Source organism: Rhineura floridana, chromosome 10 (genome assembly GCF_030035675.1).
Source record: "Rhineura floridana isolate rRhiFlo1 chromosome 10, rRhiFlo1.hap2, whole genome shotgun sequence".
Taxonomy (NCBI): Eukaryota; Metazoa; Chordata; class Lepidosauria; order Squamata; family Rhineuridae; genus Rhineura; species Rhineura floridana.
The window spans coordinates 62,894,367-62,907,652 of record NC_084489.1 but is presented as its reverse complement, the minus strand read 5'-3'; the positions used below and the strand labels follow the sequence as shown (position 1 = coordinate 62,907,652).

General features: G+C 39.8%; 1 protein-coding gene across 20 annotated transcripts in view; it reads right to left on the bottom strand.

The window, feature by feature from the left end:
* Positions 1-13,286, bottom strand: part of KIAA1217 (KIAA1217 ortholog) — a 269,082-nt gene that overhangs the window by 55,595 nt on the left and 200,201 nt on the right. For 19 of the 20 annotated variants that reach the window (XM_061585853.1, XM_061585854.1, XM_061585867.1 and 16 more), the window contains one exon: positions 6,358-7,172. In XM_061585853.1, coding sequence (XP_061441837.1) covers positions 6,358-7,172 — 815 coding nt within the window. Of the gene's footprint in view, positions 1-6,357; positions 7,173-10,723; positions 10,907-13,286 lie in introns of those variants that run through there. The other variant, XM_061585865.1, reaches the window with a different exon arrangement.

The window sequence follows — 13,286 nt, the reverse complement described above, 5'->3', positions numbered from 1 at the left end:
ATAGTTTTACTAATGCACCCAATATTGTATTTGAGCCACAAGTTTTCATATTTAGAAGCAACATCACGAAAGTGGTCTATTTATCATTGTCAACTGCATAAAAATAAATCACTTGCAGCCCTAAAGTGAGCATTTACGAGGCTTACTTAAAGGCTCTTCAGCAGCTTAAACAGTAACAGCAGATTTGACTTCTGGGACCTGTGCACATAGGCTCTGGTTAGCAATGAGGATGGGCCGGACAAGCATTTGGTGATGGTGGCGAGTACAATGGAGATACTTATCATGACTGTTTCTAGACTAAAGGCATTAATTGTTTACAGCTCAAAAGCCATTACTTCATAAAATCACCAGTGGCACAATAATTTCCTAATCATTTCATAAGAAATCTGGAATTAGCAACAAGGCACAGAAAGAAACAGTCACCCTGATGGTCAAACTGAGAGCAATGCAGATCAGGCACTGATTCCCTGCTGCCTGCCATCAGGACTACTGGTCAGAGAGTGAGAATTGCAGGTTTATCAAGACTGCCCCCTATCACCACAATCCAGAAGCCCCAGGAATCAAGTCATACCAGATAGCCAGTCCCATGCAACTGCCTGCTACAAAGCTCCCAGGTTTGCTACTTTATCTGCAGTGGGGGCTGGTGCCCACTGGAACTGGTAGGGCACAAGGCAAGGAAGCCCACAGCAGGTGGACCCACAGCCAATGACAGGCAGAGCCAACTCATGCTGGTTTTGCCCCTATCTTCCTCCTCTCTGCTGAGTTCTACAAGGGGACTAAGGAGGAAGAAGCTGCCAGCCAGTGCCACCCTCTGGACTGGATGTATGTAAGAAGGCAAGCAGACGGGGCTGGCTTAGGGCAGACTGAGGTTGGTGGCCAATGCCCCATTCGCCCTAATGGGCCAGCTTCCACTGTCTCCCTGTCTAGACAACTTGCTCTTGAAGGAAACCATCAGCCTCTCCCTGTGTGCCTCAGACTATCTGACTGCTTCCCTTTTTTCTCCATCTGCCCCAGATACTTATCTGGGAGTGACCACTGCTCTGTTGTAGAGCTCAAACATTGCATGCAGAAGATCCCAGATTTAATCCCTGGGATCCCCAGTTTAAAAGGCTCAGATAGCAAGTGATGTGAAAGACCACTGCCTGAAACCCCATAAAGCTGCTGCCAGTCAGAGGAGAAACATTCTGTGAGCCCAGCAAATTATTTCTCCCCCACCACAAAATTATTTAGATAGACATTCTATAGATTTATTTTTATTAAACTAATCAATTATATTATGAATCACTTTCCATGACATACCTCACAGCAATTAATAACAGATCACATCACACCAGACATGAACTCCTTAATCAACTCCCAAACAAACTGAAATGCTGGTCTGTGCATCATTACAAAATGCAGGAGGGATCACAGGCCAGTGTAATCCAAGCTAAACTAAAACAGATAAGCTATTAACTATTTTCCTGGCATTGGATGGTACTTAAAAAGATTCAGAGCACACATAAAAAAAGAAAAAGAACAAAGTTAACAACCACCCAAAATATGCAGAATGTACATAAAGTGAGAACTAGAGGGGTAATTTATATGTGGAACAGGTTTTCTGCACCTGAGCTTACAAATATGTAGCCTAATATTTTTATTTGGTCACACTTACGAAATCCATACATTTTGAAAGGATTTGGGAATCTTATTTTTATTATCTTCTCCATTAGTATATGTGATAGAACTCCACTATTCCGTGGTGAACGTATTTTTAAATTTTTGACCTTTCATGCACTTCAGCTTCTGTGTCAGTTTTTCTATTAATGCGATTTGCCAAATTTTATGATACCACAGAGTGATGGAGACACCTATAGATACTCTGTATATAGAAAAAAATAATTTAAAAGATTCAGAGCATAGATCTATAACACAAATTCAACTTATATGTATATTTGGCAATGTAGATCTCTGGGCTAATTAAGATAGTGGGTGCCTTGGGGTTTCACTGCTACTATACTTTGCACCATGCACAGCAGCCTTGTAAGCAGGAGATCTGGGAACTAGAGCAAAAGACCCCTTGGGATACCCCATAACCATGCCCATTTCCTGATCACAAAATCTGCTCAGTATTAAACATACAGAATGCTATTCTTCCCTTGTGAATTATTATTATTAATAATAAAGGTACAGAATACTATGCTACCCTTGTGAATTATTATTAATATGACTAGCATTTTAAATTTATCATTTTAACTTTTTAACATTATTATTATCGCTAGCACTTTAAACGCTTTTTATACAATTTTAACAAATATAGGGGGAAACATTAATGCATAATGGCCCAGTTCAGACCTAACACTAAATTATGGTGTAATGTTCAGACATTACCCAGCCATCCCCTCTCTTCTTCTTTCACACGGATTAGGTGGAGATCAAAAGCTGCCACGTTCTCTTTCAAACTAGCCCCAATGACATCCAAACCTGGAGAATTTGTGGTTTGTCCTAACTATGGTTAGTTTACAAACCAGGACATTAAACTATAGACTGATCCCTTTCTTCTTTAGCTAGCCAGAGTTGTCCAAGTTTGTATGTCATAGGGAACTGTGATTAGTTCGAAAGAGAAAACAGAAGCTTTCAATCTATTTGTGCATAAGAACATAAGAAGAGCTTGCTGGATCAGGCCAGTGGCCCATCTAGTCCAACATCTTTTTCTCACAGTGGCTAACCAAATGCCCATGGGATAGGGCCTGAGCACAAGAACACTCTTCCCTCCTCAAGCTTCCAGTAACTAGAATCTGGAAGCATACTGCCTCCAACCATGGAGGAAAAGCATAGCCACTACAGCTTATATGTACTGATAGCCTTATCCTCCACGGATTTGTCTAATCCTCTTTTAAAACCATCCAAGTTGGTGGCCATCACTGCCTCTTGCGGGAGCAAATATATATATTATTATTATTGTTTCCTTTTATAGACCGCTTACTATCTAAAAGAACCCAAAGCGGTTTACAATAGAATACACAAGATACCATAAAAAAGTCCATAGTTTAACTATGCCCTGTGTGAAGAAGTACTTTCTTTTGTCTGTCCTGAATCTTTCAACATTCAGCTTCACTGGATGTCCATGAGTTCTAGGATGTCCATGAGGGAGAAAAACTTTTCTTTATGCACTTTCTCCATGCCATTCATTATTTTATACACTTCTATCATGTCACTTCTGAATAGCCTTTTCTCTAAACTAAGAAGCCCCAAATGCTTTTTAGAGGAGTTACTCCATCCCCCTGATCATTTTGTTTGCCATTTTCTGAACCTTTTCTAACTCTGCAATATTCTTTTTGAAGTGAGGCCACCAGAACTGTACACAGTATTCCAAATGTGGTCCCATCATAGATTTGTATAATAGCATTATGGTATCAGCAGTTTTATTTTCAATATTTCCTAATGAATCCTAGCATGGAATTTGCCTTTTTTTACAGCTGCTGCACACTAGGTCCACATATTCACCCAGCTATCTGCTATGACCTCAAGATCTCCTTTCTGGTCAGTCACCACCAATTCAGACCCCACGTGAAATTAACATTTTTTTCTGCTCCAATATGCATAAGTTTACACTGAATTGCATTTGCCATTTTACTGCCCATTCACTCAGTTTGGAGAGGTTGTTTTTGTTTTAACAGCCCTGAAAGATTTGTTATCATCAGCAAACTTGGCCACCTCACTGCTCACCCCTAAATCTAGATTGTTTATGAACAGGCTAAAAAGCACAGGTCCCAATACTGATCCTTGAGAGGATGTTTCTACAGCCCTCCATTGGGAAAACTGTCTGTTTATTCCTACTCTCTACTTCCTGCTACTTAACCAATTCCTGATCCCAAGAGAACCTCTTCTCTAATTCCATGACTGCTAAGCTTACTCAGGAGTCTTTGGTGAGACACCTTGTCTAAAGTTTTTTGAAAGTCCAAGTACACTATGTCTATCAGATCAGATCTATCTATATGGTTGTTGACACTCTCAAAGAATTTGAACAGGATAGTGAGACAGGACTCACCTTTGCAGAAGCCATGCTGGTTCTGCTTCAGTAAGACTTGCTCTTCTGTATGCTTGATTATTTTATCTTTAACAATACTTTCCACCAGTTTTCCTGGATGAGACAATAAGTTAACTGGCCTGTAATTGCTGGGATCCCCCTGGATCCCTTTTTAAAAACTGATGTTACATTGGTCACTTTCCAGTCCTCAGATTTGGAGGTGGATCTGAGGGACAAGTTACATATTTTTGTTAGAAGATCAGCAATTTCACATCTGAATTCTTTGAGAACTCTCGGGTGCATGTCATCAGATCTGCTGATTTGTCCGTTTTGTTTTGTTTATTAAGCACAGAACTTTACCGCTCTTCACCACTGTTTGCCTCAGTTCCTCAGACTCCCTTCCTGCAAAAGTTAGTTCAGGCACAGGGATCTGCTGTATATCCTCCCCTGTGAAGATAGATGCAAAGAATTCATTTAGTTTCTCTGCGATCTCTTCATCCTGCTTTAGCACACCTATGACTCCGTTGTCATCCAAGGGTCCAACCTAGTTTCCTGCTTTTAATGTATTTAAAGATTTATGTTGATGGTGGTCTTTATGTTTTTAGCGTTCCTCAAATCCTTTTTTTAGTGTCCCTTATTGTCTGCTTGCATTTCTTTGGCCAAAGTTTGTGTTCCTTTTTATTCGCCTCATTTGGACAAGACTTCTGTTTTTTGAAGGGAGCCTTCTTGCCTCTAATAGCATCTCTGACTTTGCTCGTTAACCACACTGGCATCCTCTTGGCCCTGGTGGTATCTTTCTTGAAATGCGGTATACACTCCAGTTGAGCTTCTAATATTGTATTTTCAAACCACTCCCAAGCATTTTGGAGTGATTTGACCTTCTTGACTTTGCCTGCAAAGGAAGGGGAGAGGGGAGGGGGAAGCACACAAGCCTGAGCCTTGTGCTAACTCATTCCTCAAAATGCTAACTATGCCTAAAGATTATGATTGAACCAACCCATTTTCTTGGATGCGTCTTCCAGGCCACATGGTTTGCAGTGTGCTCCCCCAGCCAAGTAAAAAAAAAATTGGTTATAATTTATAATCTTGGCCTTCTTGATTTTCAGATTGTTATCCCCTTCTCATGCAGATACATATGAACAAGCCCTCTGGTGCTTCCAGTTTCCAAAAATATATTTGGGTTTAATGATGTAGGCTACCAAAAAAAGAAAAGCATTATAGTGTTCTTCCCCCACCACCACCAAGACTTGCTAATTTCAGCATCCATTCCAAATGAATATATCAAAAGCAAAATGTTATATATTCTTATGCAAAGTCATGTTTTATAGCTGATAGGGGAGCCCATGATAAATTCCCTCAATTTCTGAACGCCTAATGAGGAATGCGGGGGGAGGGGACACACCACTTTTACTCCATAAAGAAAATAAAAAATTGCACTTGAGTGCACATTTGTAGAGAAATGAAATGCTCTCTCTATGAACACTAGAAACACACTGCTTGTTCTTGTGCCATTAGTTTTCTGTCACAAAAGCAATCCAGCTAACTATTATATTTTCACCAAGTAATCAGAATAAACATTAGTAATAAACATCATGGATGACACCATTAATTAATTAATAAACTTCTATAAGTAAAACCTCTCTTTCTTTTTGCTTTTACCATTTTCAGACGGGTGTGCTATCAACAGCATATTATTTACTGCAGAAATTAATGGGTTGGATCCAGGCAAGTCATGCCCAGAGGAAACCCAATGAAATTGATGGGACTTCAATTAGTCATGAATAACTTATGTCCCATTGATTTCAATGTGTCTACTCTGAATAACTCAGGATCCAACTCAATGAAGGTGGGTTATAAGTGATTCTCCTCCATATCATGTAGCCGCATGTAAGGGTGACAAGAATCAAGGATGCATAGATCTGAAAAATAGCCAGGACACCTCTGCTAAGTCTAGAAGTGAAGAACACATGTCCACAGAATGTACCCCTAGAGCTTGTCAATAAGCAATAGGGCAGTGATGGCTGGTGGCTCCATTTCAGTGGAATCCACTCCAGGTTTTAGTCTGAAATTCCAAGGAGCTGTCCAATCTGGAGCAAATTCCAAGGAGCTGTCCAATCTGATTCCACTGCCCCCTGACATGGACCCACCAGTTACCACTGGCACAGGGCCACAGGGGAAGGGCTCCATTTCCCTTTTAGGTTTCTGAGACCTCCAGACAAGACTAGAAGGCCTGAGTGGTGAAGGACATGACAGGGGCTCTGTCTTATCTATCCAGGCATGCCTTCTTCAGCCGTTACATGATATATATTTATCCTGACAAAATCTGCAAAAATTTTACTCTGCCTTACCTGGTCTCATTTTCTTTGGGTATCACCGTTGTTCCATAGCCAAAGGTTTTCTTGTCAGGGATAGATGGGACTACCTCAGCCATGCTGGGTAAGCCCATGGCATTTCGTGGCTTTGCTTCTACAAACACAGGCGTCCCTGGATCTTTCTTAAGGGATTGGCGGACTGGAGATGACCTTTCAAGGTGAACAGTGTGAGGAGACACTTGGGTGTTATGATGGGTGTGAATGTCTATCATTCGTATGTCAGCTACTCTGTGAGGAGAGGCAGGAGGTGTTTTGGAACCCAGAGTCGGCAAGTGGCTGTCATGGTATTTCCTTGATTTTTGACGGTACAGAGATTGCTCCATGATTTCAGGCTGCATAGGAGGATTACAGTAAGTGCTTGAAGACCTCATGGTGCTACGATGATAAGCAATGATGTGGTCCGGTACATCAAGAGGGTGTCCTGTATGCGAACCTGCAATGCTCATCCTGCCTTCGTGATACAAGTAGGGATCAGCATACAGCCCCTCATTCCGAAAAAGAGCAAGGGTTTTGTTACTCATGTCCTCGTCGGGCTTCACGTCCCTTCTTTCCAAAATGGCACTAGGGCTCGGTGAGATGGATCTTGAGGCTGGCATGCTTGAAAGCCGGTCCCTGGGTATTGTGGCATTGCCAGGGCCACTGAGTGGCCTGGCATTGCCATAGGGGATCCTGGATGGGGAAGCGGGCATTGAGTGAGGCACTGACGTCACTGGTGGAGAGGTTGGAAGCGCATGAGCGGGATGTGCAGCAGATCCTGGCCGAGAAGTGTTGGAGAAGATTTCTCTCTGCATCTATAACATAAAGAAATCCATGTAAGAAGCACAATTCTGGGTTAGCCTAGGCAGAGCCACAGTGACAGAATTATTATTTTAAAAATCAAACTTTCATTACCAATACTATACCTAATATTCTAGGCATAGCTAGAGTAACACACAGTACTGAAAACCCTTCCCCAGATGAGTGATTATTATTTATATATCTACACTGTAATTTATAATTATATCCACATTGAAAGCCATTTTACTGTGATTCACTAAGAAAAATGTAGAAGGTGAGTAACTTTTTTGCCCTGTCTGTTACAGTTTTAAGAGACAAGATGTACACAAAGAAAAAAAGGAGAGATTTGTGCCTTTCCTTCAAAATGCAGAAAAATGAAGCAAGCAAATTGTGACTCTAAGAGTGAATCCCAGATGACATCATAGAAGAATTCACACTTGGAACAAGACTTCACAAGAACAGGCCAATTAAGTAGACATGCATTGAAGATCTGCACTCTTGCCAGGGCAGCTTTACCTATTAAATCTTCCCAACCAGTTGATATTGCAGCCATGTAATTACAATCAAAGTCAGATTGATAAAATGTCACTTCTTTGCGGGGGATGGGAAAGAGAGCATTCACAGTCCTACGGCTTTTTGGAAAGGGGGAGAAATTCAATTCAGTTTGCATTTAAAGTCGAATTAATCAAATCCACACTTTCTGAAACAATATGAGAAATGAAACACAGCCATCCTTCAAAAGTTGTACTTATTCAAATTTTGCAATGCAGATCCCCAACCAAGCAATGTTTACAAAATGCATATATTAGGGGAAAGTGTGCATAACATGAATATATTGGAGGAAAAACATACAAGAATGCATTATAATAGAATAAATATCTTGCAAAAATGTGTACATTAGTCAATACTGCATACAAAAATATATTAGGAGAAATTTGCACTAATATGCTGAAGAATTTTCATGAGGCCTTTTTAAAAAAAAAAATTGCAAATTGCTGCAGAAATGAACTGAATTTAAGATTAGAAACTGAGAGAACCGAAACTGACAGATCATTCTGTCCCTAATGCACACAACACTGGAATGAGGTTCAAAACATCTTAGCCCCAATTCATGCACAATTACATAAAATGCCCATGAAATCTATGGCACCTGAGGAGCTGCCACAAGTTAGACGGTGACCTTATCTAGGAAAAACCACAACTTAAAATACAGACAGGGGATATTGCCCATTGAGTAGCCATCACAAGATCCTCACATCACTACCAAAACAGAGGACTGCATCCTCTCCCTTCCCCACCTACCAGTTTATTTTCATTGTTTTGTCAATTCCCAAGCCAGAGTATACAGAAGAACAGCTCCTATTACACCTATCTCCACAGCTGGAGTTTGCAGAGGCCTCTTTTTGTGACCAGAGGTCAAACAGGGTGTTTGTAGCCTTAGGCTCCAGAAGAAAGGGAAGGCAAATAGCCAAGCAACTTCAAATACAAGTAGAAAAAAAGGGTGTGGCAGGAGGTACAGGAGTTGAAAAAAATGTTGAGAAAAGCAAGACAATCAGTCTACTGAGATACATGTGCAAGTCCACAATTCAGGGTCTTTTCACACATCATGTAAAGTAAATAAACCTAGGTTTGTGACTGAAAGTACACACTGGCCATGTCTGGACATCATGGAAAACCATAATTTATGAGAGTGAGCCACAGTGAGACTTGGATTCATGTGCTTCCCTTCTGGCCCAGCTGCAAGATCAGAAGCTTTCACTTCCAATTTCATTTCCTGTGTCATCCAAACCCTAACATTAATGACAACATTAATGTTAATTATAATTTAAACAACTCCGGCTTGCTTGAGCAAGTCAAGAGTAACCACAATTTGTCATGCACAGATGACACTACAAGCTGCAGCAAGTGATCTAAACCAGAAACAAAAGCTTCCTCACGGCGGTGGCACCAGAAAAGGGGGCAGCACGAGAGCCCAAAGCTCACTGCGGTTAATTCTTGCCACGCTAAACTATAGTTTAGAGTGATATCGGAATCTGGTCACTCTAAGTGCTGCATCACACAAGCTGACCATGACCCCAGAGAGCTTGAATGAGCATACTGTGATTGTGTGCATTGCACATCCCAGGAAAATCTACACTTGCAACCACCTCTAGCTGTAGGAGAATTCATTCATCGACAGAAACCTTATAGGAACCCAAGTTCAATCATGTTGATCATCCCCCATCCAGTCACTTCATGCATCTGATGAAGAAGCCTCTAACCTATGAAAGCTTGTGCTACAAGCAACATGTTAAGGTGCCACAGATTACAGAAGGATGTCTTAAACTCAGTCAGGCCCTTGGTCCATCCAGCTCAATATTGTCTACACTGACTGGAAGTGGCCCTCCAGAGTGTTAGTCAGGGGTCTCTCCCAGCCCTGCCTGGAGATGGCAGGGATTGAGCCTGGGACTTTCTGCATGCAAAGGAGATGCTCAATCATTGAGCTTCAGCTCTTCCCCTGTAGGAATTCTTTGTTGTTTGTGCTACAACAGGGAGGGAAAAAAAGCAATTCTTCCAGATTCACACATGACAACATTTTAGCAAGGAAGGGACTTCTGGGTAGTCAGCAGTAAGTATCCCACCTGTAGATCACCATGCTTGATCTATCGCATGGTGTTGTCATGTGCAGTGCACTTGCTATGAAGCTGTAGCCAATCCAGGCTTCCCAGTCTAATGTAATAGTGCAGTACAAGCACGTTACTAACTACTTTCTATGAAAAAGTGCTTTTCATCTTGTGTGTGAAATGGCGCTACCCAGATGACCAGCAAATCTGCATCCCAACCACATTCAGAAGGTGCCTCGTTTTATGCACGTCTAACACTAAATTGCATTACATTGGGGAGCTCTTCCTATTGAGCTCTTGTATGTTTCTATACTATAAAATACCTGCTGCTCACATGAATTCTCTTTCTCTTTACACACACACACACACACACACACACACACACACACACACACACACACACACACACACACACACTGTTCACAGCATCTTCTTTTAATTTTATTATTCCATTGCTTTTTAAAAACAATGTATACCTGCATCCCTAATCAACTCTTACTTCTGTATATCTGGATCAGATGTTGCTCTTACATTCATTCCTTAACACAAATTGAGTACCCCTTTTGTACAGAATATCCCACCAGGAAAATAAATCACCCCAATTTTTCACTATATTTAAACAATTTCATTTCATACTGAAATCCAAATAATCTGTACGTTGCTAGCCACAGAAGAGCCCCTCTCCTTCCAATAGCTCTAAAAAGGGAGCAATACATTGTTTTTATTATCTGTAACTCCACATAAAAGGAACTTTCTCCTCCAGATATTTCTCTCAGGCACAAATCTTTTGAACCATGCTTAGTTTTAGTTATTTCTCAAATCCTTTTATTAGCTCTTTTCATTATTAGATGCTGATAAACCAATATTAAAAGAAACGCACACAGAGGCGAGGTTGCAACCCAAATGTCAGTATGTTCATCACTCCAAAGGTTTTCCCCTTCCAAACAATAAAAGCCACTTACATTAATTTAATCTGCTCTACTGGTGGAGCAATGAGATCGTTAGATTGCATCCCACATGTTACAGTTCTTTTCCTTTTCAAGTCTGAAAGATTCAATCTAGAATATATATATATATCCTTCTTCTTGAAAAGGGTTCTCAAGAAAGCTTTTCAGTCTTGCTGCTCTCATAAAGCGTGGGCTATCTTGCCCTACCTGATCCTTTAAACAACATTGCTTCAATAGGCTAAAGTACTTTTCCACATGACAAATCTTCAGTTTCTCCTCCCCCTAGAAATTACTCACTAAACAACCCCCTCCTTGACATATCATCCAGTCACAAACCATGCAACATACTAGAGCGTACATCAGCCAGTGAACTAAGCACACATATAAAATGTGCAGAAGGTATCAAGTTGAAAAGAATAGAGTCTGCCAAAGAGAAGCAACAAGAAACTCCCACAATACTTTGTTTTGGAAATAAAAGAAAACAAAAAGTGTGTGGTGGTAGTGGGAGAAACCCAGTAAGAAATATCTCTACAGTTAACTGCAGAATAAAGACAAGAACTTAAACTGCTTATGTTTTAACAAGCACAAGATGCTGGAAGCGTCAACCAAAAACCTCACAGCCTCTTTATCAGAGCAACTTAAAACACACACACACAAAACACAGAGCTGGTTCACTTGCAATCATTAAAGGGATGAAAAGGGAGATTGTCTTTGGCTTTAGCTGCACCTGGGCAACCTAGGAGCTTGTCTATTCATTAACTAGTTACCTTCACTGCTTTGCCAAGTTGAACTTTGGGCAGCCACCATTAATCAATTCCACTGCTATCTGCAGAACATTACACATGCAATTAAGTTGGGTTAGAGGGGAAGTGCACTAAAAACGCAAACGTAAAACATTTATTTAGAACAAAAGCTGGGTCACCTTCTTCCTATATATGGAAACCAATAAAGGCAAGAGCAAAATGCCTTGAATGTCAGATGATGAGGTCTACTCACACTCCCAAATAGAGTGGAGCTCTATGGAAGACGGGCTTATCTCCGGCAAATAACTGCTGACAGGCAAAAACTGAAACCTGTTTTCAAGCACTACATATTCAGATTGCCAGATGCTGGGGATTAGCATAGTAACTCTAACATCTTTATTAGAGGATTGAAACATTGTTGGCACTTTCATTTTTTTTTTACAATAATTTTTATTCAAATTTTCATAAAACAAACAAAACAAAATCATAAAACATTCAAAGACAAAAAACAAAACAAAACAAAAATGATTAAACAAAAGAAATAAAATGTTGACTTCCCATTTGTCACAGATCAGTTACAGGTCTACAATATATAACAATCCTGTCTCTTAAATTATATTATAAGATCACTTTCCTCCAGTAGTTATCTTAATTAATCATCAAATCTCATAAACATTACTTTATTCTTTCCACAAAAAGTCAAAGAGAGGTTTCAATTCTTTAAGAAATATATCTATCAATTTTTCTCCAAATAAACATGTCGATTAATCCATCTCGTTAATAATAATAATAATCTTATTGTCATAACCATAGTCCAAATAAACATATCGATTAATCCATCTCATCAAAATCTGTTAGGTCCAATAATTTCAATAGCCATTATTCCATTATCCATATTAATTCCATCTTCCATCTTCAATAGTCCTGTTAAGTCCAGTAATTTCAGTGTCCAATCTTCCATTATCAGTATTCCATAATAATCTTGCTGTCATAGCCATAGTCATATAATAAGAGTCTGATGGGAATTTCCTCTATCCCAAATATTTTCTTGCCATCGATTCTGAATAAGTTGCTGAAATATTGTTGTAAAGACATATCTCTGTTCTTTTTTACAAAATGCACTGGCTCATCTCTTGAGAGTTTTTCCATTGTAACATGGCTGCAGTTAATTCCATAGATTTTCTCTATATCAAGCTCCATCACGTCATTCCAGTCCAGAAAATTATCCAAGCCATTGATAACTTTATCTCTAATATCTTCATTAATTTCTTCAGAGATAACGTTAAATTCCAAACAGTAGATTTTATTTCTAATATCCATAAACTCCAGATCTTTTTCCAATTCCACATTTGTTCCAATCTCCAGGGCTTGTATCTTCCCTTTATTTTTTCTTTTCTCATCTCTGATCTCATTCTCCTCTCTCACAGGATCCCCTATTTCTTTAAGCTCCTGCGTCATTTTGCTCAGTTCAATTTTCAGCTCCTTACTACCCTGTCGCAGGGTTTGTTTCGTTATCTCAATCTCATCCATTATTTTCTGAGACATAATTACTTCCAGATTCTCAGCCACTTTCTTGATTGCCATTTTTAAAACCACGAAAACAAAACAAAACAAAAATAAAGAAGAACCACTTCTTATTTCAGCAACAATTGGGTTAATATTCCAGGCTTGATGACATCACAGTATAAACAGAGCAGCCTGCCTTATCTCTCTATGTTCAAGAATACAAAACAAATTTAGTTCCCAGCATCAAAACAGTTAGTGGCGTCGTGAAGAAGCAGATTCGTCAAAATAAAATAGACCAAAAAGAGAATAGTCCCAGACAGTATAATGTT